The 23,257-nt window shown below is 44.7% G+C and overlaps 3 protein-coding genes across 5 annotated transcripts in view; 2 read left to right on the top strand and 1 right to left on the bottom strand.

The window, feature by feature from the left end:
- The window catches only part of ILRUN (inflammation and lipid regulator with UBA-like and NBR1-like domains), a 33,287-nt gene extending 18,843 nt beyond the window's left edge, over positions 1-14,444 (bottom strand). Inside the window, exon 1 of one of the 2 annotated variants that reach the window (XM_069770951.1) lies at positions 14,126-14,444. In XM_069770951.1, the coding sequence (XP_069627052.1) occupies positions 14,126-14,283 (158 nt within the window). In that variant the 5' untranslated portion in view covers positions 14,284-14,444. The remainder of the gene's footprint in view (positions 1-14,125) is intronic. The other variant, XM_069770952.1, reaches the window with a different exon arrangement.
- A 784-nt stretch (positions 14,445-15,228) lies between these two features.
- Positions 15,229-20,863, top strand: SNRPC (small nuclear ribonucleoprotein polypeptide C). 2 transcript variants are annotated; one of them, XM_069772229.1, is made up of 6 exons: positions 15,229-15,427; positions 15,792-15,834; positions 16,826-16,934; positions 18,334-18,426; positions 19,067-19,171; positions 20,470-20,863. In XM_069772229.1, the coding sequence occupies exons 1-6, from the start codon at positions 15,420-15,422 to the stop codon at positions 20,592-20,594; spliced, it is 483 nt and encodes a 160-aa protein (XP_069628330.1). In that variant the 5' UTR covers positions 15,229-15,419; the 3' UTR covers positions 20,595-20,863. The 2 variants fall into 2 exon arrangements, with proteins under 2 accessions (XP_069628330.1, XP_069628331.1); XM_069772230.1 differs by having other exon boundaries at positions 15,274-15,427; positions 18,337-18,426.
- Positions 20,864-23,077: 2,214 nt separating this feature from the next.
- BLTP3A (bridge-like lipid transfer protein family member 3A) overlaps positions 23,078-23,257 on the top strand; it is a 35,502-nt gene continuing 35,322 nt past the window's right edge. The window contains exon 1 of the mRNA XM_069771345.1: positions 23,078-23,209. Within this exon, the coding sequence (XP_069627446.1) occupies positions 23,166-23,209 (44 nt within the window). The 5' untranslated portion in view covers positions 23,078-23,165. The remainder of the gene's footprint in view (positions 23,210-23,257) is intronic.

Genomic DNA, 23,257 nt, shown 5'->3' on the forward strand with positions numbered 1-23,257 from the left:
GAACCACGAGTACTCCAAGACTATTTATTAATGATTAAAGTGCCTGCTCAGCTCTGGATAGTCACAACTCAAAGGAACTTATAAACCATCTGAGTCAAAAGTTCTTACTGAATAAAGACAAAGGACAGTGGAAGTCTGCAATATATTTAGGATGTTCAGAAAGCCACAAATGCTATTGATTCCTGAGTCATGGCGTAGCTGAAACTCATATGATAATTAATTTGAAAAGAGGAACAGTCAAACAGGAAGAGGATTCGTGAGTCTTAGCTCCCGTTCCACGATATACTATTAAGTTATTATATAAGTGTTTGGCAAGTCATGTAATTCCTCTGTTTACGCATGTCTGTGAGGTTGTGGCCCTAATTTACATGTTGTGAGTAGGTGCTGTGAAAATGGAGATGAGTAAAATCTCACCAAATGCAATGGGCATAACAACTGCCTTCATGATTACAAAAATCTGTGTTGCTTATTTGAGCAGGATAGAAAAAAATCCCAAAACCTTCAAGAACTGGGAACCACCACCTAAAACAAAGCCATGCAGAAGGCTAGTCAGAAGCTGTGCTATATGGGTACAGTGATAAACTGAGGGTTTGTATTGTGTGGTGGAGTGTCATGTGTCTAAACCAAAGCCAGAAAGCCAAGGTGAAAGCAAGAGAAACATTTGCAGCATGACCCTGAGAAAGAGCAAACATAGGGCTTTTTGGACTGCTTGCCAGCTGGAAAGAGGCTCGAAACGGTGAGCAAAGAAACTGCCTCCTGTTCAATTCCTACAGCATTCAAGGGGGGGGAAAAAAAAAAACCTAACAAAAACCAGACATTCTGGATAAAATCAGAACTGCATGGGAGAAGTATCACTGCTTTCTCCTCACGAAAAACATAGGAGACCCCAAGCATAGTAGCTAATAGCACTGGAGCTTGGGTCAAAGAGGGTAATAGCAGTATTAGGCAGATCTGCGAGCCACCCGCAATGGGGGTGGGTGGGAGAGTACCTAAACAACAGATGTATCAGTTTGGTAATCCATCACGAATGACAGAAGATAATCACGCTGTGTTAACCGCAGGAGTTACCGACATTCTGCTAAGTCTCCCAGCGAACAGCCAAAGTGTTAGGAGGCACTGGAGGAATGTTCTGCACAACACAGCCACAGTGATCGATTGGCAAATTCAGCAAACTGAGCCTTGCAGTAAGACCTTTCGCCATCAACACGGAATGCACTTTGATACGAAAGGGAGACAGAAGAGCTACCGTGTAAGATTTCCATGTTTAGGACAATGAATTTCAGACCAGAAACCATTATTCAGCTTGAGGCATTTTCTACTTAGGAGTGTCAGGGCTATATTTAATACAGCCAGCTCAGTCAAATGCTACAGGAAGGGTGCATGTCACATTAGCCAATAAATAGAGACAAATGCTCAGTTTTACGTCACCAACCGCCTGTTGCTTATACACTGCACAAGATTTACATAACTCACAACAGGGCTGTGCCAAGAGACTCCTGTTCGCTCAACCAGCTAACACAATGATCTAGAGTTTAGTTTTCACTAGGATTTCTTCCTGTATTACAGCAATCCAAGGCAAAAGGTATTCTAAGAGGTACAAGAGACAGCAATACAGCTCTTTCTCTTCCTAATCCACTACTACATAAATACATGTTCAGATATACCACAACACTGTGTGAGTTATGATTCTGGAATCAGTAGTAATGACCTTTTATTGACATTGAGAGGAAAAATTAAAAGTTCCAAAGGGAAGATTTCTACTGTAATTCTTTGTAAGGCAGCCTGCACTGTTTTTTGTTTGCTTGGCTGTAAATAAGCTTCAAAAGGTAGTGGGCTATTTGTGCACATAGGCCCTCTGCCAACCCTCTTCCACTCCCTGTGTCATATTTCATTGCTTGCTTTGCCATTGGGAAACAACTCCAGTCCTCTGCAGCATTTAGTTAAAAACTAACTAAAGGGGAACACATGCTGAAAAACAGATTTGCCACCCTTTTGTGATCAGATATGCACAAACCCACCTTCCCACTCCCACCGTTTTGATCAATGTGCAGCAGGTTTTGTTTGGGGTGAGCCCTTTTGCATGTTTGGCTACATATTGGCCTTCCCACTAGAAAATTAAAAAGAAGCTTCCAGAAACTAAAGAGAAATTGAAAGTGGTAAGAGCCAAAGTCAGGATGACAAAGCAAATCTGACTTAAGTTCTTTGACACAGACAACCCTAAGAGATAGCCACTGAGAGGCTGTACGGCACCACTCTGCTGCAAGAGATACCCACAGCGCTCACATTTTAGTCATGTTCTCTGCTTACACAACCAGCAAAGCCAGCAACGTATCGCTGCTTAGCTTTGTTTCCACTCTTTCCAAGAGACAGCACTCCCCCTCCTTTGCTGCCCCCCCCAAAACCCCCAAGTATCAGTTTGAATGCAGTATTTTGCTTGGGGAAAATGAGTGCCATTTGCAGAGGCCAACTATTAGCAACCTGATTATTTGCAGGTTTTTGAGACAAAGGAGTACATCCTGCTGCTCTGCCTTTCTACTATAGGCACAACATTAGTGGAGTTTACAAGCAAATGCAAGCATTAATGAGAGAGATGGCTTCAAGGTCAAACACACTCAAGGCCCTGAAGTTTGACTTTTTTTTTTTTTTTAATATATAAAATTTTTTTTCCTAGGTCTTCACTTTTGTGCCCCAGCTGTAATTGCATTGCATAAACTGCAGATAGTTCAGGGACAGGAATGAAGAGTTAGACCGCTGAGAGGAAGGGGTTATCATCTAAAGACTTCTGCTTACACATCCATGCCTGCTTTATTTTACTCCTCCTAGGTGTGCCTTGCACCACACTACCCCTTTGCTCTCTGCCATAGGAGATAAATTACTACTATAAACCAAACAACTTTGAAACGAAGATGAGCATGCCAAATCCAGCCAGTGTAATTTACGTGACTGATCTCTCATAATTACAGGGATGGCCATACATCTCTTTCTTAACATAGGCCTTCAGGTGTCAGGCCCTCCTTAGCTTTCCTAAATTAAGCAATTTTACCATTTTTAGAGCAGTCCTGGACTGCAATAGTTTGTAGCTCCGCCATAGTTACTGAGCAGGTCTGACAGGATTTAGGCTCAAACTCCTGAAAAAACCCTGCAATCAGAAGTCACCCCAGCGATGAGGTGAGCCTACTTAAAATCAACACAGTGCTCAATTTTAGTCCTAAGAGCAAGATTCTGGAAAGAGGGGAGAAGGCAGCAAATAAAGGTTATAGCTCCATATTATCAACCAAATCCATTCTAATTATCAGTATCCTACTCCTTCCTCTCCAAGGGCACCCATGACTCTTATGTGTCAAGTGCTTTTCCAACAAACTACTACCCACAGAACCAGAGAAAGTGTTCCTTTTCAGATCAATTCTTTTGCTCTGCTGCTTTGTTTCAAGCCTCAGGAGCTAAATTACAATAGTGAAGTTAAAATCTTCTCTGCTAATAGCTCTGGAGATGTCCCTTAACAACTCTTAAGTGTTTGCAAAGAGGTGGTTTATCTTGAGCCATTCCTTCCCTTCCCCATTTTCTTCCAGACAGCCTTTTGTTATGTTAAACCAATATATTTAGAGAGTAATTACTCCCAATTAACTAGGTCACCACGCAGTATTCAAAAATAAAAGAAACTCTTCCAAATCAATTCACAAACTAGAGGCCTCCTAACAAAAAGCAATATACAGGTAATTAGAAATATTTTTTTATTAATTGAATCAGATCCTTCTTTTAGGAGAATGAAGAAACCAAAGCACTGAGGCTTACTCACTGCAGCCTTATGCAAAGCAGGGCACACGCATAATACCTAATCCTTCACTTACCAATAAAACATATGATTCTTTCAACACACAGAAGTTAAGCATCTTGGGAAGAAAAGCAACACAAACAGGTTGTCCTAACAGACAAGAGACATTAGAGTCCTGGCAAACAGATATTCTCAAAACAGGTAGAGGGAAAGTGAATTGGAAGAATCGTCCACCATCCAGCAGCTGTAACCTTCCCACACACCGCTCCCATCAGCCATCCTGCATGGCGGACACAAGGAATGGTATTGTGGTTTTGGTTTCAATCCATCAGCTTAAAGATCTGAACTCGAAAAAAAATCACTTATGATGTGCAGGTTGTCTAATGTATGTGGTGACACATAAGAATTCCACTCCAAAAAACATTTACAGTAGAAAGCAACAACTTAAAAAATAAAATGTTAACTACAAATGTTATTGGAACCTGTAAGTTTTCATTTATGGTCAAATTCTTTTATGAAAGATCCAAATATTTTTTTTCTGTTTAAAGAAAGATAGATTGGGGGGGGTGGTATAAAAATTCAAATAAAATCACAGCTTAAGCTCAAAATCCAGCATGCAAATTTTGTTGTTACTAGCTCCTGCCCATTCCTACAGCCACATCACCTATCACCAGCTAATGGGTGAAAGTTTCTAGTGCTCTGATTCTCCTGAGCTGTCAGAAAAAGCAAAGGCTAGAGTTCTCAGTGCAATACCAAGTTACCCTTCAATTCAGAATTTCACACAGGATGTAGCCCTTAGATCATACACAGACAGTAAGTAGAGGACATTTATTAAGTCAAGTAGAAAGCACTTTGACAAATGGACTCGGTCACTTTGCTGTACAGAGCAACTGTAATAAAGTGAATGCCAAGTTACATTTCTCTCCCTCTGTGGAAGGAGGGAAAAGCCAGGCAAGTGCCCAAGCTGTAATATATGTTCGTTGTATGTCCTCAGCACTCACATATGGTGCAGTATTTTGTCATGAGAAAAGCAACGTGGGTATTATTCTCCTGGAAACATGGAATGCAAAAACTGAGCAGCGATATAAAAGTACAATAAAATCTCAAGAACATAATATATTAGGTAGAACACCTTGTACTCTTTCCGTAACTGAATTCTCAACCTTTACAGACCTTTTTCTTGTTTTCCAAATGCAGTATGTAACCAGGCACTGTAATACCCCATAAGGTGTTAAAAACAGAAAGAAATGTGCAAAAGAAATAGTGCAGCAGATGGATAATTTCTCACTCCTAAATAATGGAACATCTCTACATGATACAGGTGGGAGAGACTAAAAATGTATATGGAGGACATCCAAATGAGGCAATCCTAAGTCCACTCTTTTTGTCTCTTAGTCTCTAGAATCTTATTTGGATTTTATTTGCCCCAGCTACTGGAGAATTGGACTGATAACACTACGGGCTAGGACATCTCAAACAGCTATCCTATTGCTCCTGACATAGAAGACACCTCACTCAAAGCCTTAGAGAAAGCTGAAGGGGGTAGGGGGAAGAGATATGCTCATTACGCCACAGGGAAGCACTTTTACCTGGAGTTTTCAATTCAAACATTTTCAATAGGGATGACACATGGCAATTAAGTGGAAAGTCTCAAGATGTTTTGAAGGACTGGAATTTTAATCAGCAAATAGCTTTCAGTAGACTTAATTTCAGAAATCAAAATTTATGTATCAGTTATCTTCATCTTAACCTCTCTTACACTAAACCATGAGGCTGGGGAGCTACCTTAAAAGATGTTAGATGATCCAAAAGGACCACTGAGGGAAGCTGAACTTACACAGCTGAAGGAGCGGGAAAAAAAGAGCTGTCTAATTCGAAGCTTATGTATTTTCTCACATGAAGCCGCAGGAAAACATTTCATTGTCTTAGCTGAAAACAGCCAGTTCCAAATACAAGTGGGATGTTCCAGGAAGAAGACAGAAACCTGTGGTGACTAGAAGCAATACTGGGCTCTCTGCAGGGGCAGCACAAGGAAAGAAACCGAAGCGCCACAGAAGAGGCACACCATTTTCAGTGCACCCCAAACCACCAAAGGAAATCACTTTCCTTTAGCAGGCTTTTATATACATACAAAGACATGCACATCGGCAGTTTAACCATTATCGTGGTGCCTGCGCTTGGCTGAGCACTGTACCTTGCCAAACAACGGCAAGCGGTCTCAATGACAGAATCAATACTACGATGCTGCTATAAGCACAACCCCACACAGCCATCCCCAGCAGCTGAACCCTCCTAAAGCAGGTGGTCAGGAGCTTTAACTGTGGGGTAAAATATTTTGAGAATGTCACAGCAGGAGCTGCTCTCTACTTGCTGCCATTGAAAACAGGCAACAGCTCTTCCCAGTGGAAAGTAATCAAGAGCTGCCAGTACGCAAAAGATTCTGTAACTGCTAATTCCTCAGTATAAACTATGTCACCAATCTATAATTGTCTGCATTAAAGTGAAGGGGGATTAAGCTACAGAAACTGTCTGAGAACAAGTTCAGGCATGTAAGGCAGTCCAGCTGGACTAAAATTATATTGTACCCAATTCCTTCTGCTACAGTTGTCTGCTTACATTTCCATTTCACATGCGCCCAATTTTTAAATGTTTTGTAACTTGGAGAAAAGCACAATTATAGTATGTTCCATAGTTAAAAATACAATATATTTAAAGTCTAGATTTCATTCAAAATAATCAGGTCAAAATTTGAGTTATTCTGGAGAGGAGGTGTGTGTTTGTTTTTTTTAATGCACTAGATAAAAGCTGTCCAAGAAAATATTTTTAATTAATTCTATATTTTTGTTATTTTTAGTAGCTTCAGAGGACAGTTATGGACACCAGAGACACAACAGTCTACAATAGTTCACACGTACTAAGACGACATCCACTATGCTTTAAGTTAGCTGCAACAGAATAAACAGTTTACAAACTATTTTCTGCTCCCCAGCCATAGGGGTATGAATGACCCTATGTGCACACGGCTTAGCAGCAGTCACAGCTCAGAGATTGCCAGTCTGTTCTGACATTTTGGCAACAGTACATCAAGAACCACAAGCCCTGTTTCTATGGTGTCTTTTCTGCCTGTAAGGACAGCAGTTCATCAGTTGTTTCAGAGTAAGAATGCCATCAAGTTTAAATCCTCATCTTCCCTCTTCCCTACTACTTTATCAAAACGCAAATGATGTTTTAAACCAAGCACTTTACTCTTCTCACTGGATTCAGTTCAACTGGTCACCACCTACAAATATTAATTGGACTAGAGTCACATTAAGACCTAGAATACTTAAAAAACTTCCTACGTACCAAGACGCATAAACAACACAAGACTCTCTTGTTTTTATCAGCTGATACAGGGAGAAGCAAAGTAATATGACTTCCCACCCACCGCTATCCCTTCCCTAATAGATGCCTGGATGAGTACTGAACAAACCCAAGAAGTTTCCAGGGAAGGAGGACTGAGTTGAAAGATCAGGTCTCAGGTTTCCTGCCTCCTCCAGACACGACGATTCCCCCCACTGCCCTCTCAAAAGGAAAGCAGTATCAAAACTAAGCTTGAGATTTAACACAGAGCAGTGGGGAAGTTTTCCTCAGATTTATCTGAATGTAGATTAGCAAATGTAAAATCATAGCAGTCCCACAGACTGAGACAAAGAGCAGACAAAACGTGCACAGCAGGGACCCCTGAACTCTTCTTAGGTAAAAGCACACACCACAACTCCCCACTCGCAATAGCATAATAATCTCTATGGCAAATCCAACAGTGCCAATATGAACATGAAAGAGGGGTTTATATTCATTAGTTCAAGGAAAGAGAAAATCCCACCGTGTTTTGTTTTATCCTACCTTCCCTTTGACTTCTCACATGTGGAGAAAAAGAGGAAAACTCAGTAAATGTAGCAAGACAGAACATCTACTGAAAATCAGAGTTCTCTGGTAGTTGATCAGTTTACTGGACATCAACAAAAATGTTGCCTTCAAACAGCTGAGGAAACCAAATTAATTTGTTTACACTTCAGTCAGGATTTCCAAATAAAAACTAGAGAAGAGATCTTGATATAAGACCAGATAAGAACAGACTTTTTCCCCACCACAAACGTACAACAACAACAAAAAAAATCTAACCACCATATTAGGTCTATAATCAGAAGTATTTGATCAGTAATAGGAGAGATGCATACTTGCATCTAGAGAATGATATAAAACTAGTGCTTTCATTTAAGAGATCAACTAAATTCTTGCGGGGTTGCTGGTGTTTAAGTAAGGGTTGGAATAAAAATGCAGGTATTTTAATGGCAGCAGTTTGTTGCAGTGAACCCGTCTATACCAGACCAATCACGTAGAGCCACACTATAATCGGTGAAATTGGCTTTTGATATAACCACACAATCAAAAGCTTCATGGCACAGCTAAGGCCCCACATTCCACCTCAATATTCATATTCTGACAGGCAATGCCTCAAATCTTTACGGCTGCACAGTCTGACTTTGCATGTCCTTACATTTGCCTTCTATATATGCTTTTTCCATAGATCTTTGAAACATAGCACACAACTATTTGAAGACTGGAAAAATACCATACCGTAGGATGACTAGGTATATCATCCAATAAACCAACAAACTCTTTAAATACAGTAAGCGCAGGAAAGCCAAGGACATTGAGATGAAGAGCCTGCCTGCATGCCGGTGCTATCCTTCAGCCAACACATGGTAACCTGTCTGTGTCCAAGCTGAGAAGGAGCATTTCAAACCCGAGTGTTGCCTGACACAGACTTGGAGAGCTTCTTTCAAAAAGCAGTCCAAAAATATGTTAACTGAGGACATCTACAAGTTGTTTTTTTTTTTTAATGGCAGTTCTGCAAACACCTGCAAGGTTAAAAATCATGATAGACCAGGAGTACTAGTGTTACCCTTTGTGGGAAATGCATCATGTATGAATGAATCCTGTTGATTTGAGTCTGTTATGTTAAATTCTGTACGTCCTGATGTCTTACCCAAATGCGCTTCAAGTATTTCTCTGAATAGTACCTATACTCCAGCACTAATATCAAGTGTAAATAAATATGCTTTCATCCACAGATCCAAGTTTTACTTAAAGTAGCATCCTGTCATCTTTGCTAGAAAGCAAAAATTAAACACTTACACAAAGTCAGTGTAAAAGCAATTACAAAAACCTATTAGCTAAAACATGTCTTTAGACTCTCAGTCAAGTACATCCCCTTCTGGGTAATATAGGTGGTTCATTTGATATAAAGAATTCAAACAGCCCACCCACAGGGATAAAACTGTGCACTTATAAGGCAATTTTAATTTTGTTAAAAGTAAAAATTCTGTCTGTTCTCCAAGACCAATAAAACACTTGCAAAAAAAAAAAAAGTTAGATACATTTTCCTTGCTATGCTTGAAAATTTCAGATTTCTGATGTAAAAATTGGTATCACCACTAGCTAATCCCTACCTCACCTTGGCTCCCCTCACTCACACATACAGAAATGCCCTACATCTTACACAATACAGAAAGGTTTTTACAGCAGATATCTGTAGTTTTTTCAGAGATAAACTTATAAATATTTTCATGCAAAATGTCATCTTTAGAGTACTAGTTAAATCATGATACAGCCACAAATTCTTCTAAGCATATGAAAAAAACTGAGGACCTCCAGAAGAGATCTGACTACCTTACAAATAATGACCTTAAAAAGACCTTTTTCACCAGAAAGCTAGATCAAAAAAGGCTAGCATTAGCAACAATAAAACTTTTTCCCCCACACACAATGGAAGGCATCATTATCTGACACATTTCAATTAAATATCACACCTACTACACTAATAAAAATTCAGCTTTCTAAACAAAAGCTAAAAAGAGAACATAAAGAAATATTACATGTAAATTACTGAAATATACATACATTAAGTCTTTCAAATTAGGAATCCCTTCACAGCCAACTGTGTTGAAATATGGATTTTTAAATCCAGCACCACTAGCTACTTCAAATCAAATTAATTCACTTTCTCACAGAATCAAAGAAGTTCCAAGCCTTACACTCCAGCCTCTCACCCTCAAAGTTGGTATACTGTCCAATTAAAAAAAAATAATTCTTCTTCCTCATCACTATACAATTTCCATAGCAGCTTTGGAGGAATCTAATGACTTTCATGAAATTGGCCTTAAGTGAGTGTCAACAAAAAATAAAATGCATGTTCTGTGCAAAGTTTCCACTGCTTTTACATTTACGTTAATCCATATTGCTTGAAACCAGTCAGGGCTAGGCTGACACTTACGAAGTTTTGTTTTGCAAGTGGTTTCAAAAAGTCCAACCTGCCCTGGTACCATCTATCCAGAGTTCTACAACTGTTCTTGTGTGAGGAAGGCTGTAAGTAGGTATTTCGGCACAGACTCATTCAGCATCAACTGTCTGACCTAAACAATCCCCATTTTTAAAACATTAGCACAAAGGGTTTTCAGAAGGAGTTTCTTATGTAGGTAGACTGAGTCCAGACAAGTTCAGACATGTTCCTGGCCATACTATCACATAACACTGAAGAGTTGTAGTCAACACCTGGAACTTAACTTTACCACAAAAATCACTCCTCACAGCCCCCTCCCTCAAACCTGCGGTGCTGGATGTGCTTCAGTGTGCAGGCAGCCGGGTTTCAGCATTGCATAACATCTGGAGGGGGGAAGGGAGCAGTGAGAGTTAAGCATGCCATTTAATGGAGGGTGGATTTTTATCCTAGATGCAATGGCAGCAAAATGCCCTCCCAGCTACACTGCCTGGGTTTTCCTCCCGAGGAAGAAACCTTTTGGTGCCAAAACATCTTTTGGAGAAGTTCACTTTTGGCTCTAGGCCAAAAGCGAAAGCTGAACCTCTCACTCTAAAGCCTCACAACTTCTAATGAAAAATTAAATAAATAGTAAAGACAGACAATGCGTGCTGCCATTAAAGAATGTACAGCCAGGACTCTCAGCAAGGGCAAAGTTGGATTTATGGAGCAGAAAGCTAAGAAGTTAGAACAGCCCACAAACAGAACTCAATGCGTAATTAAAAAAAGGCAGAACTCTAGGAAAGTGTTTAATAAATAACAGGGAAAAAGACAACTCACCAAAGTGTTTAACCTGTATTTCTTGAAGATCAAGGAACAGTCTCAGAAACTTAGGATGCATACGTTCTACCTGAAGCATTTTTGCAATATTGTTAATAAAACCAGCTGGCAGTTTCTTAGTACTGCCCCAAGTCTGCCAGAACTTTGAAAGCACATCGAGCAATTCCAGGTAAACTGGAAAAATGGACAGACTTTTAAAGGCTATTTACAAGTATCTATATTGCTCCACAGTCGACCTCTAATTTTTTTCCCCGTATTGGCTGAACAAGCTATTTTAAAATAATCCCTCTATTTCAGCAGAACTGTGAAGTCACTTTAAATATGTTAAATACAATTACTAATGATTCTATTGGGAATATTCTTTCAAAACACATTACAGCTCAGATTATTTGCTGCACAATACATGAAAGACATACAACAGGGAAGTCACTTCAGGTCTGGAGACTACACAATTATCACCAAAGAGCAGCTTGCCACACTTGTGAAAAAAGTTCTAGTGAAAATTATTTACATCTTTGTTAAGTAACCTATACATGGGCATCGCTAAAAAGAACCCAGTCTACCAAGTGAGTGCACTTCTCTCACCCCTGCTGTGAGCTCCCTCAACCATTTCCTGCAGATAAGCATTAATCCTGGTGCAGAAAGAGAGGGAAGGAATCATCACTGCAGAAAAGTGCCATACCTTTAACAAAAGGAAAAGCGACTTGACAGTCTCATCGAGACAAATTATTTGCAGGACAGACTTGTGATAGAAGATTCTGACCTGAATTCTAGGCCACAAAAAACAAACCTAGTAGGCCGCTGCCTAACATCAGCTGGGGCAGTGTGGATTACACAGGGTCCTTCAACACGACAAAGGAAAGGTGTTTCCAGAAAAGGAAAATGTGTCTCGATTGCAGCTTTTTATAATGACCGAGAGCAGGGTTAGTATATTCAGGCCGATAACCCGAAGGCCATACTAAGAAGAGGTGGGAGCTGGAGAATGGGACAGAAACACAGCACCAGAACTGCAAACTGCACAAAACCAGGCACAACAAATGATACCGCAGGTCAGGAAAGCAGCACCCTGGCAAGAACACACGAGAAAAACGAGCAGCACCTGTCAGCATACCTAACTCAACTCCCTGCTGTTGAAAGGTTAAACTCTCACAGGCTTTAAGCCCACTCTAAGAGTAATCACACTACAGCCTGTACTTATTTTCATCTACTCTTGTATACATTACACCAACTTAACAGATTTCCTTTTTACACGCCCCCATCCGTCTACAAGGCTGATCAACTAATACTTCAAAAAAAATTTGAAAACTTCTGTTTTCAGAACCAAGCTAGCCACTGGAATTGTGAAATGAAAGCTATTTTCAGCATGTAAGATTTTCTTCAACTGTAATTAAAAGATTTTTATTTTTTTTAAAAAGCCATTGGTTCTAAGATTGTATTTGAGATACTGTTACTTCAAAAAGAAATCAAATACTCCTGGAAAAGAAAGAGCTTCTTCAACACAAACCAGGAATACTATGATTATACATAGTATCTTCATGAGTAACGTTCAGGTTCAGCTCTGCTAAACTTTCTGCTCTCCCAAGGAACATCACGGGAAAAAAAACCCAAACCAACAGCATTACGCTGCTGTGTCAGTAGTTTTATTCATATTATCAACACACGGATAAAGTGGGAAAGCATCTTCTGCTGTGAACCACTTCTCCAAAGCAAACTTCTGAGCTCCTCGAGAGAAACCTTCTTTCGCATCGTATCAGCTTACAAAGCCCATGGTGTATTATTTGCTATTCCCTTACTCCCTCTGCAGATGCAGATTTGCCAATATAATTCAATATAGAGCTGTAGAAGGAGTGAAGGACGGAAGGAAAAAGGTGACAAAGTTGTCTTATTACTGTTTATTAGTTCAGCAATCCCGTGCAAGTTTTTTCCTAACTGTTGATATCAAGACCTTCGCTTGGATTTCAAGTTTCAAACCTGAGGTTTCTGGATTTGGTGTTATACCCCTAAGAAAAAACCAGTAACTCCAGCTTAGCTAACGAATCTCTGTTAGCTATATCTGAAACAGAAAACACTTTGCTCTCCTGCATCCATCACAGTGAAGAGATGCAAACCTAACAAGAGGCTCACTTTTTGGTTAGTGCCCCACAAAACAGCAAAGCTGTTTGAGATGGCTTAAAAGATGCGAGTGGTAATAAAGAGTCAAACCTCACAATTCAGACAGCAGCAACTTCACAAAATTCTTTCGCAGTCACTGGGCTCACTACACCACTAACACTCCTGGTTTCTGTTTTTCACCATTACATTGCCTATTTCCCACGTTTTTCTCGAGCTGCAGCTTCCCTGGTAACCTGTACCTGCTTTTTTTCTAGGGCAGACACAGGGAGCCTTTGTAAAGCCAAAATATACACCAAAAGCCAGAGTATTTAGAGAGACACCCCTAGTTTGCAAGCAGGTGCTAAGTTTTTGCCAAACACCTGGGTAACTTTCACACGGAGACCTCGGCAGCTTTAACACTTCCACAGCACCTTTCCACCACAATTTCCCCTCTTTTGGAAGCCTGCTTTGGGGTCCAGGGCACCGTAATCCATCCCTGACTTCTGCTCATCCTCCGGGCTCCGCAGAGAAAGCGCCCTTTAAGAGCTCCTGGGTCCGCCGGATCACATGCCCCTCTTCCTATCAATTAGTCACTCTTTAACAGCTTTGCAGCCCTTTGACCGCCGAGCTCCTCGAACTGGCAAAATCACAACCCCAAGCTGGAGGCGGGAGGCGAACCCGAGTGCCTCCTCAGCCCCGTCCCGCTCCTCTCCTCCTCCGCGCTGCCATGATAGCTCCCGCTCCCTCCCCACCACACACACACACACACACCACCCCCCCGCCGGTTCGCCCCGCCATCGCCGACCCCGGGGAAGGGGAGGGGAAAGGGGGGGCCCGACACAAACACCGCCTCACCCCGGCGGGGCCCCGCGGGCGGCGGGACGGGCCTGCCGTCCCCTGAGGCGGATCGGAGCGGCGGGGAGCGGGGGAGTGAGGCCGGCTCGGTGCGCGGCCCCCTCAGCGCCGGCGGCCTCCCGAGGTTCCCCTCAGGCGCTCGGCCTCCGCGGGGCGGGCGGGCGGCCTCCCGCCCTTCCCCTCAGCCGCCCCAGGGCCGGCGGCCTCTCGCCGCGCCTCCCCCCCCCCCTCAGTACCGGCGGCCGCCCCCCCCCGGTCCCCCGCACCAGTTGGTCATGTCGAGGAAGAAGGCGCAGCCGGCGGGGCTGAGCTGGAAGCCGAGGAGCCGCTGGAACTCGCCGATCAGCACGTCCTTGTCGGTGGTGCCCAGGCAGCTGAACTTCTGCATCAGCTCCGCGTCCAGGTCCACGTCCATGCCCTCCATGGCGCTCTGCGGTCCCCGCCGCCCCGGGGGCCGCCCCGCTGCCGCCGCCGCCGCCGCCTCAGCGCCGCATGGGGGCGAGGGGGGGAGCGCGGGCACGGCGGGGGGGGTGGGGGGGCGAAAAGGGGGGGGGAGGGGAGGGGGCGCGGGCGACGCCAGGCGCTGGCGGCACCGCGCAAGCGCCGCTCCGCCTCGCGCGAGGGGCACGCGGCCCTATGACGCCACGGCGCCTGGCGCGGTGGCGTCACCCCACGCGCGGCGTGGGAGAAGAGAGGAAGGGGAGGGTGTGGGCGGAGCGTCGGCGGCCCCGGTGCGCCCTCGGCGGGAAGGAGAGGCGCAAGGGCGAGGGGGGCGGGGGCGCGTATGCAAAGGAGTGTTTTGCATAGGCGGGAGGGCGGGGCCGGGGGCTGGTGCGTCACGGGGCGTGCGTTTGTGTGTAAATTTGCATAGCCCCCCAGCCGCGCGCTTCCATATATGGAGACGGCGCGGGCGGCGAGCGCGCGTGTTTATGTATGCAAATTACCCGCGGGCGGGCTCTGTGACGTCACGTGGCGCTATGCAAACTGAGGCGGCGCAAGGCCTGCTGGGGCGGGGGTGTTGTTGCAGGCCGGGGGTCTCGCTGAGTGGGGTCAGTGTCCGTGTCCGTCTCCCCCGCGCCCAAAAATGACGCTTCTCCTGTAATTTTGAGCCCGGGAGGGGGGGAGAGAAGCTAACACGACGCCTGCGATACGTTTACATCTTTTAACTTCAATAAACTCTCGCTGGTTTTTAACGCAAAGCAGCTGTGTTATGTGAATGTTTTGCCCCAGCAAACACCGCCACAGGCCTGCCGGCCGCGAGCCCCGAGTGTTTGTGTGTCGTGATCACGGTGCCCAGTTCTGACGTAATTTGTAAGGGGATAAACGGTGGGGTGACTGGACAAGTGACTAAGGCGGGCGGCGGAGGCCCCGCCTGTGAGGCGGGAAAAGCGAAGCCCGCCCCGCCGCCTCTTTTGTCCCTCGCGGGCCGCCGTGGGAGCGCTGAGCCCGCCCTGCGCCGCCGTCGTTCTACGGGAGCCGCCGGAGGTCAAGCGGGGGAAGGCGTCGCTGCGGGAGTGCGTCACTTCCTGGCGGCGCCGGTAGCGGGGCGCGGGGAGCACCATGCCCAAGTGAGCGCGGCTTCGGCGGGCTCCGGCGCTGATGAGGGGGCGGCTGCGGGAGGCAGGGCCTGGGGCCGGGACGGGGGGAGAACCGGAGCGAGGGGCCGCCCGGGCCCGGCGGGGAGGGGGCCCGTTGGTTCCCGGGCAGGGGTCGGTGACCCCCCCCGGCGGCCCAGCGGGCGGTTCGTGTCTGTTCAGGCCTCGGGAAACGTGGAAAGAGGAGAGGAGGGGGTGCGGGGCCGGCGGGGGGTGCTGGCAGGCCGAGCCCCGGGCGCCCGGTTCGGGCAGAGCTCGTGGAGCCGCCGTGAGGGGTTGTGTTGTAACGCTCAGAGCGCAAAGTGGTTTCTTAATAACAAGAGTTTTCCCTCCTAAGGTTTTATTGCGATTATTGTGACACGTACCTCACCCACGACTCGGTAAGTCCCAAATCTTCTGCATTAATTTCTCTGTTGTATCAAGAGCATTAAAATGAAACTTATGTAGGTGTCCTGGTTTTGGCCGCGATAGAGTTAACTTTCTTTCTGGTAGCTGGTATATCGTTGTGCTTTGGGTTCGGTATGAGAGGAATGTTGATAACACACTGATGTTTTCAGTTGTGGTTAAGCAGTGGTTATACTAAATCAAGGACTTTTCAGCTTCTCATGCCCAGCCAGCAAGAAGGCTGGAGGGGCACAAGAAGCCAGGAGGGGACACAGCCAGGACAGCTGGACCCAACTGGCCAAAGGGGTATTCCATACCATGGGATGTCATGCTCAGTATATAAACTGAGGGGGTTGGCCTGGGGGGATCCCTGCTCGGGAACTAACTGGGCATCGGTTTCCTCAGCAAGTGGTGAGCAATTGCATTGTGCATCACTTGTTTTTTATATTCCAATCCTTTGAGGAGTATTATTGTCATTATTATTTTCTTCCTTTCAGTTCTATTAAACTGTTCTTATCTCAACCCACAAGTTTTACTTTTTTTTCCTGATTCTCTCCCCCATCCCACTGGGTGGGGAGAAGTGAACGAGTGGCTATGTAGTGCTTAGTTGCTGGTGGAGGTTAAACCACGACAATAGGCTAAAACCAGGTTATTTGAAATATTATGGTGTCCTACTTGTCCTCTCCTACTTCTTTGCAAAAAAGAACGAGAACACCTAGTGTCACTGGCATTCAACAGTCAAGGGCAGCCAACACTCGTGGCTGCCTACGACTGTTGCGGTGAGTTGGTGGTAGACAGCTGGCTGGGTGTCATGGCAACCTCTTTTACTGAAACTGGAGTCTCAACACTTATAGTTTATATGTAAAGGTTTTACACGTCACCCATCCTAATTTAAATTGCATGCATTTAAAATTATACAGGAGTTCCCAGTAAACTTCGGTTTTATGTGATGTTATGTAAGCTTTGGGTTTATGTCATCTTTCTCAGCCCTCCGTGAGAAAAACCCACTGCAGTGGCCGAAAACACAAAGAGAATGTGAAAGACTACTATCAAAAATGGATGGAGGAACAAGCTCAGAGCCTGATTGACAAAACAAGTAAGGCTAATCCTTCTGTGACCCTGGATTGCTCTCCCGTTACTTCCCCTATCTTTCCTCTAGTTGCTTTTCTTCCATTCTTCCATGTTGAGTCTTCCTCGCTTCCCTGGTGAGTCTTTGCTCTGTGAATCATGAGCAAAAACTTCACTTAGAATGTGAATCTTGAGCTCATCAGAGCATGGGCTTCCATGTAAGAGACCAAGGGCTCTGCCTGAGGGGTCGTTGCAAGCAGACATTTACTGCTTTGCTGTGATTGAGAAGGTTGTAGATACCAGCGCCTTTACTACTGATAGTAATGTCATACAAGGTCACATAATGCATTTTTGCTTTTTGGTAGTAGCACACTTACATAAAGAGCATGAATAAGATAGGAAAATGGACATTAAAAGGTATGGATTTTTGCATTTTTAAAAAAATGCAGTAGTTGCCTTCAATTCTCTAGGGATATTGATTTTTTTTTTTTTCCTCGCTTGCTGTTAAAGGCTTGAATAAAGTGTGAAGTGTTTCCTCTGTCAGCTTATAGGGTTCTTTTCCTCTCGCTTGTCCTCTGAATAGTGGTGCTTTTCTCTCTGAAAAGAAATACAAATGCCAGATTAACTTTATGGCAACTTTCTTTAGATCGTAGAATCATAGAATATCTCAAGTTGGAAGGGACCTATAAGGATCATTGAGGCCAACTCCCTGCTCCTTGCAGGACTACCTAAAACTAAACTATATGACCAAGAGCGTCGTCCAGACCCTTCTTGAACGCTGACAGGCTTGGTCCTGTGATCACTTCCCTGGGGAGTCTGTTCCAGGGACCGACCACCCTCTCAGTGACGAGCCTTTTCCCAACGTCCAGTTTGGACTTCCCCTGGTGCAGCTTCATTCCATTTCCTTGTGTCCATTTTCCTCGTGGATGCTTCCAACTTTCACATCTTTTGCCTTCCTTCCAGTCGATTCCAGTCTTTTGAATTTCTTCTCTTCCCTTTCACATAAGATGTTTTTCATGCTTTTTGTTGCCTACCTGTCATTGCCTTATGACCATTTTCAAGATAGCATGTCTTTACCCAATGATCCCAGGTGAAAGTTGCAGCTGCAAATCACGTGATGTATTTTTTTTCTGCCATCCGCCTTCCTGTTAGGTGTGTGAAATTCATCAAGGAGCTCTCTAGTCTCGGCTGGAGTAATTACTATAATAATTGTCTTCAAGAATATTAGGTGCTTCTGCCATGACAAGCAGCATAAACCAGGGATATGTTCCAGAGTTAGAACAACTGAGCACGCAGCATGACGTGAAGTATGCTCTGACCGCGTGGCATGAGAAGGAAGATTGATGCAGGAACTTCCTCAGCCTAGTAACTGGTTTTTCTCCTGGGATTCTTTCTTTCCTTTTTTTTTTTTCTTTTCCCCCCCAATGTAGCGGCTGCATTTCAGCAAGGGAAAATCCCACCTACACCGTTCTCGGCACCACCTCCCGCAGGAGCCATGATACCACCTCCTCCCAGCATCCGTAAGTCTGAACTGGACAGTTTTTGACTGGGATGGCAGCCCTCTTGAGCTGTGTTGCATGTTTCCTGGACTTGTAAAGAAAAGTCCTCTTCGCTTGAAATCAAACTGAGACATTTTGAGCTTGTGAATACCAAAATGTAAAAGAATGCTTTGTAAGAGTGTTTCAGCAACTGTCTTAATCTTTAGTTTGTCTTATTTTAGTAATGCTGAGCACATTAATAGAAATGTGTGCCTTCTCATTACTTGGTAGGCGCCTTATCGATAGCTTCATTAAAACTTCCATCATGGGGTTTGGTTTGGGTTTGGTTTTTTAAATAGAGTAGGATTGATAACCTTCTTTTGCACTTCAGCTGGCAAACAGCTGAGATCCCTTTCTGCTTAGAGTCCTGCTGTTGCAAGTGGTAGTCATCTGCATTAGGATTGCAAAGGTGGAAATAATAGCCAGCATATTGTTCCTCTGGTTCGCTTTTTGGCACCTGAAGTCAGAGTTGAAACTGAAAATGACAACAGGCAGTTGTAAAATAATCGAAGGCACCTTTGTTACTAAAATTTCCTATGAAGTTTAATAACTATTTTGCATTGCATATTGTTGATGAATGTGAAAGCAGCCAGATGTGTAACCAATCTGTATATGTGTTCAGCTGGCCCCCCACGGCCTGGCATGATGCCGGCCCCTCATATGGGTGGACCGCCAATGATGCCAATGATGGGCCCACCCCCACCAGGGATGATGCCGGTTGGACCCGGTAAGTCTGGAAATAGGTAAATCTCTGGAACTGCAGTACTGCGTGGTCTGGTTTGCAGGATGTTTGAGTTATGTTTTCTGTCTCGCTGGGCAATAGAGAATTGTCAAAGGAGCTCAGCATAAAATGTGAAGCAGCTGCAGTACTTGGATGGTAGCTGTGGTGAGGCACTGTATAGCTCTCATCACTTCAGACATCACATTAGACGCAGCATGGATGGACAGCCCCAAGTGTAAAGCTGTGGAAGTATTTCAGTTTGCATATACTATGTATGCACTTCCTGATCCATTATCCTCTGCATGGTGAGACATAAAACAGTCTTAGAACTGCTAATTAAAGTTCCTTTACTACTTGTTGAGAGTTACTAGTCCCCCTGTACAACTGAAATTAGTGCTCTGGTAGATTGTAGCTTTCCTACCTCTAGTCTTAGCAGTACGATCTATAATTGTTTAGGAATTCTGTGTTTGTAGTGCTTATGTGTTTGCACAAGGGGTACATTTCAGCACTAAATTAATTTTATTGTTTAAAATGTCTCAAGATAATGTGTTCCAGAGAAACCATATGCCTTAAGAAGTTTTTTTTCAGAACTGTAAAGGCAAACTAAAATGTCTTTGATCCATTCCATTTTTGAGCTTACTGGCATTTGAAGAATTCCCAGAAGACGTCTTATTGAAGCAGTTACTGGAACAAATCTAAAGGAATACACACAGGCGCACTAAAAGTAGTAAAGTGTCCTTGCAATTATTGTCTTGCTGGTAGAAACTGTTCTTTAAGTGTTTTTTAAAGGCACAAAATATGTGCATAATCTCTGATACTAAGCAGCATAGTGGCTGCCTGAAAATAAATGGAGAAGTTGAATGGAAACCATTATTCCCGTGCTTTTTTAGTAGAGCACCTGCTTTTCTTTGGTAATGCTGTTACCCAGCTGCAAGAAGTACACCAGTCTTTGGGTTTGGGGTTTGGTTTTTTTCTGAACACACTGGAGGATTTTGTAGCACTTTTTTCCAAATGAACTTTCCAATTCAGTAATTAACTAGTGTCTCTTTTGAGTGGTTGAAAATAATTTATAAGTGAATATTGTCAGAAGTGGGCATATAACCCAGGAACTTGGTTCTTCCTCTACTAATTCCTAACATCCTTCAGGGAAACGTAATGCATCTCAGCCAGCTTCCAGATCAAAGCTTACACACTTGTAAAATGGAAGTTCCCTGGAGGGTGGAGGAGAGAACCTGCATGCTGTATTGCTGTGACTCAGTGGTTGCTATTCCCGAGAGCTCTTCTCAAACTTCCTCTCTTTGTAGCTCCAGGGATGAGGCCACCTATGGGAGGACACATGCCGATGATGCCGGGGCCCCCGATGATGAGACCACCCTCCAGACCCATGATGGTGCCAACCAGGCCAGGAATGACCCGTCCAGACAGATAAAGGTGGAAATGGAGCTGCCTGTTCTTTTTCATATTACGATCTTCCATATGATAAAATACCATAGACCTATGTCCCTAGGATTTTGTATTAAAACAGTGTGCAGAAGAAATCTGCTGTTACTTCAGATTGCAGATGGTTTGACCTAGATGCACACTGGACTGATGCTTTTGTACCTGGTCTGGTTTTTTTGGTGTTTTTGTTTGTTTGTTTCGCCCCTCCCCCCCCCCTTGAATTGTAAAACACAACAATAAAACATTGATGCTGGTTTACATATGGAGAATCTGAGCCTTACTCTGTGTGTGGTTTTTCTGCCTGGCAGAAAGAGGTGTCAGTTTTCTTTGTTCCCTCTCTACCTGTCTTGCACAGATTTTTTTAAGTTGTTTTTTTTTTTTCTCCTTAGTCTGTAGGTAGTCTCTCTTTTTCATGTCATACCCCTCAAGAGATGTATTACTATCTACATTTTGAATTCTTGTTTCAAAACAAGTATGCGTGTTTCTAATAAAAAAAAAACCCTGAAAGTGACATCAGAAAAGACTGCAGGGAAATCTCTGACTGGGGAGACTGCACCATTAAGTGACTTTACTAGCACAAAATAGGATGAATTTAATAAAATGTTGATTCTCCAGTGAGGGAAGCAAAGAGATGCTGTTAAAAGTCTACTTCTTACAGTAATTGTTTTGATGCTACTAAACATATTACTGCTTTTCTATTGGTACCAGTGCGTTTGGACACATTTAATTACGTTACTGGAGTTGAGTCAGTAGTTATTAATGCTCGGTTCTCTTCTTAGCATAAAGGGATGTGTTGTTGAAGACATATCCCAGGCCCTTTAGTTTATTAAAAGGATTTTGCTTTTGATGAGCTGTGTGTAATGCAGGTGCACAATTCCAGTTGAATTAAAATAATTCATTCTGTTTGCATAACTGGCTGCTCTGTGCATGTCGGGTGACATCCATTTCAGTCTGCAGAACTGTCCAACTCATTCTAGACATGGTGCATCTAATACAAAAGTGTGGGATTGATTTGCATCTTACGAGAAAGTGTTTGGGTACCAGAACTTTTCCAAGTTGCACTCTGCTATGGGACAGGACAGTCCAATCATGTAGAGGAGATTATATGTTTAGGAGTTTGTGTGCTTTCAACAATCTGTAAAGAATGTGGTGTAGCTGAGACATCAAATATTTAGTAGCAGTGCTCAACAAATGTTGAGATGAGGCAAAAGTTAGAGAATGTTTCTATAATAAACCATACTGAGGTAGATGCCTGCTGCCCACAGCACTCAGGCTGGACCAGCACCGAGGTGCGGGGGATCCTGCTGCTCTCCCGAGCTTCCTGTGTCTGACAGCGAAGGGGTCGTACTGCAGCTTCATCTCCTGCGTCAGACACTGCATAGATTGCGAGGAGCTGAAATGATTGTACCAATGCGTATCTTGGAAGGTGAATGCCTCTCCATTATCAATAATCTGAGCGTTTTTCAGCTTTACGTTGAAGCCGGATTGCTGTTAGAGCAAACATACAACACTCATCTTGGTCAATGCGTATTGTTGACTTTCTCCTGTGGAAAACAGTAGGCAGGAATTAGCGATGGTCAGCATTGGGCTTTGATAAAGGTTCAAGGCTTGTATGCCGCTTGAGTCCTCCCCCCGCCTATTGTCAGATTAAAACAGAATGTACTCAGTAAAGTAGAAAGCACGTGGTTTTTCTTGTCATGGAGCTGTTAGAGGCGTGATGAATGGGCATAAGGCTCCGAGGGGTAGGTCTCTGCCTGCAGAACAGCGTGACCGTTTATGCGGGTGCTCCCTTTGCTGCACCCAGCCTGGAAAGCAAAACGCTGCCTTGTAAGCCAAGCTGAAATCTCACGTGGTGTCTGAAATGGTCTAACTCGTCATCCACCAAAGAGTGACAATGCAAGCAAACTAAGTAGCACAGAAACCGCTTGAAACAAAGATTGATGTTTTTTTTTTCCTTCCGAGCTGGTTACATTGTTTTACGTTGAACATTTTTTTTTTTTCGCGTGAGCGCCTGTTTTACAAGAACTTAGTTTTGGCTGACCTGCGATGCTCTCGGGAAGGGAGCTATACAAAGCAGAGGTGTGAAACTCAGCTGCTTCTGTGTCTTGCGGATTTTCGCCCGCAGCCCCAACATTTTAACAGAGGTAAAAGCACGTAATTAAAACCGCTGGCACCCTCACTCACAGGCTTCCCCTCAGCACCGGAGCACCGCGGGGGAGGCACGATTTGGGCTCCAGCCCTGCCCGGGGGCAGGGCGGGTTGCGTGTCCCGGGGGTGTGTGTCCGTGTCCCGGGGACGGGGGGTGTGTGTCCCGGCGCGTGTGTGTCCCGGCGTGTGTGTGTGCGTGTCCCGTGGGTCCGCCCGCTCCGCGCACACGCGTGGAGCGCGGCTGCGGCGCTGGCGGGGGCCGCTAGGGGGCGCGGCGGGGGCGGGAGGCGGCGGCGGCGGCGGCGGCGGCGCGCGGGGGCCGGCGGGAGGCGGCGGGGGCGGGGCGGGAGGCGGTGGCGGCGCCGGGATGGGGTCCCGCCGCCCGCGGCCCTGAGCCCCGCCGCCCCGCGGCATGGCCGGCATCATCAAGAAGCAGATCCTGAAGCACCTCTCCCGGTAAAGGCACCCGGTCCTTCCTCCTCCTCCTGTTCCTCTTCCTCCCGG

This window comes from Haliaeetus albicilla, chromosome 26 (assembly GCF_947461875.1).
Source record: "Haliaeetus albicilla chromosome 26, bHalAlb1.1, whole genome shotgun sequence".
NCBI classification, from domain to species: domain Eukaryota; kingdom Metazoa; phylum Chordata; class Aves; order Accipitriformes; family Accipitridae; genus Haliaeetus; species Haliaeetus albicilla.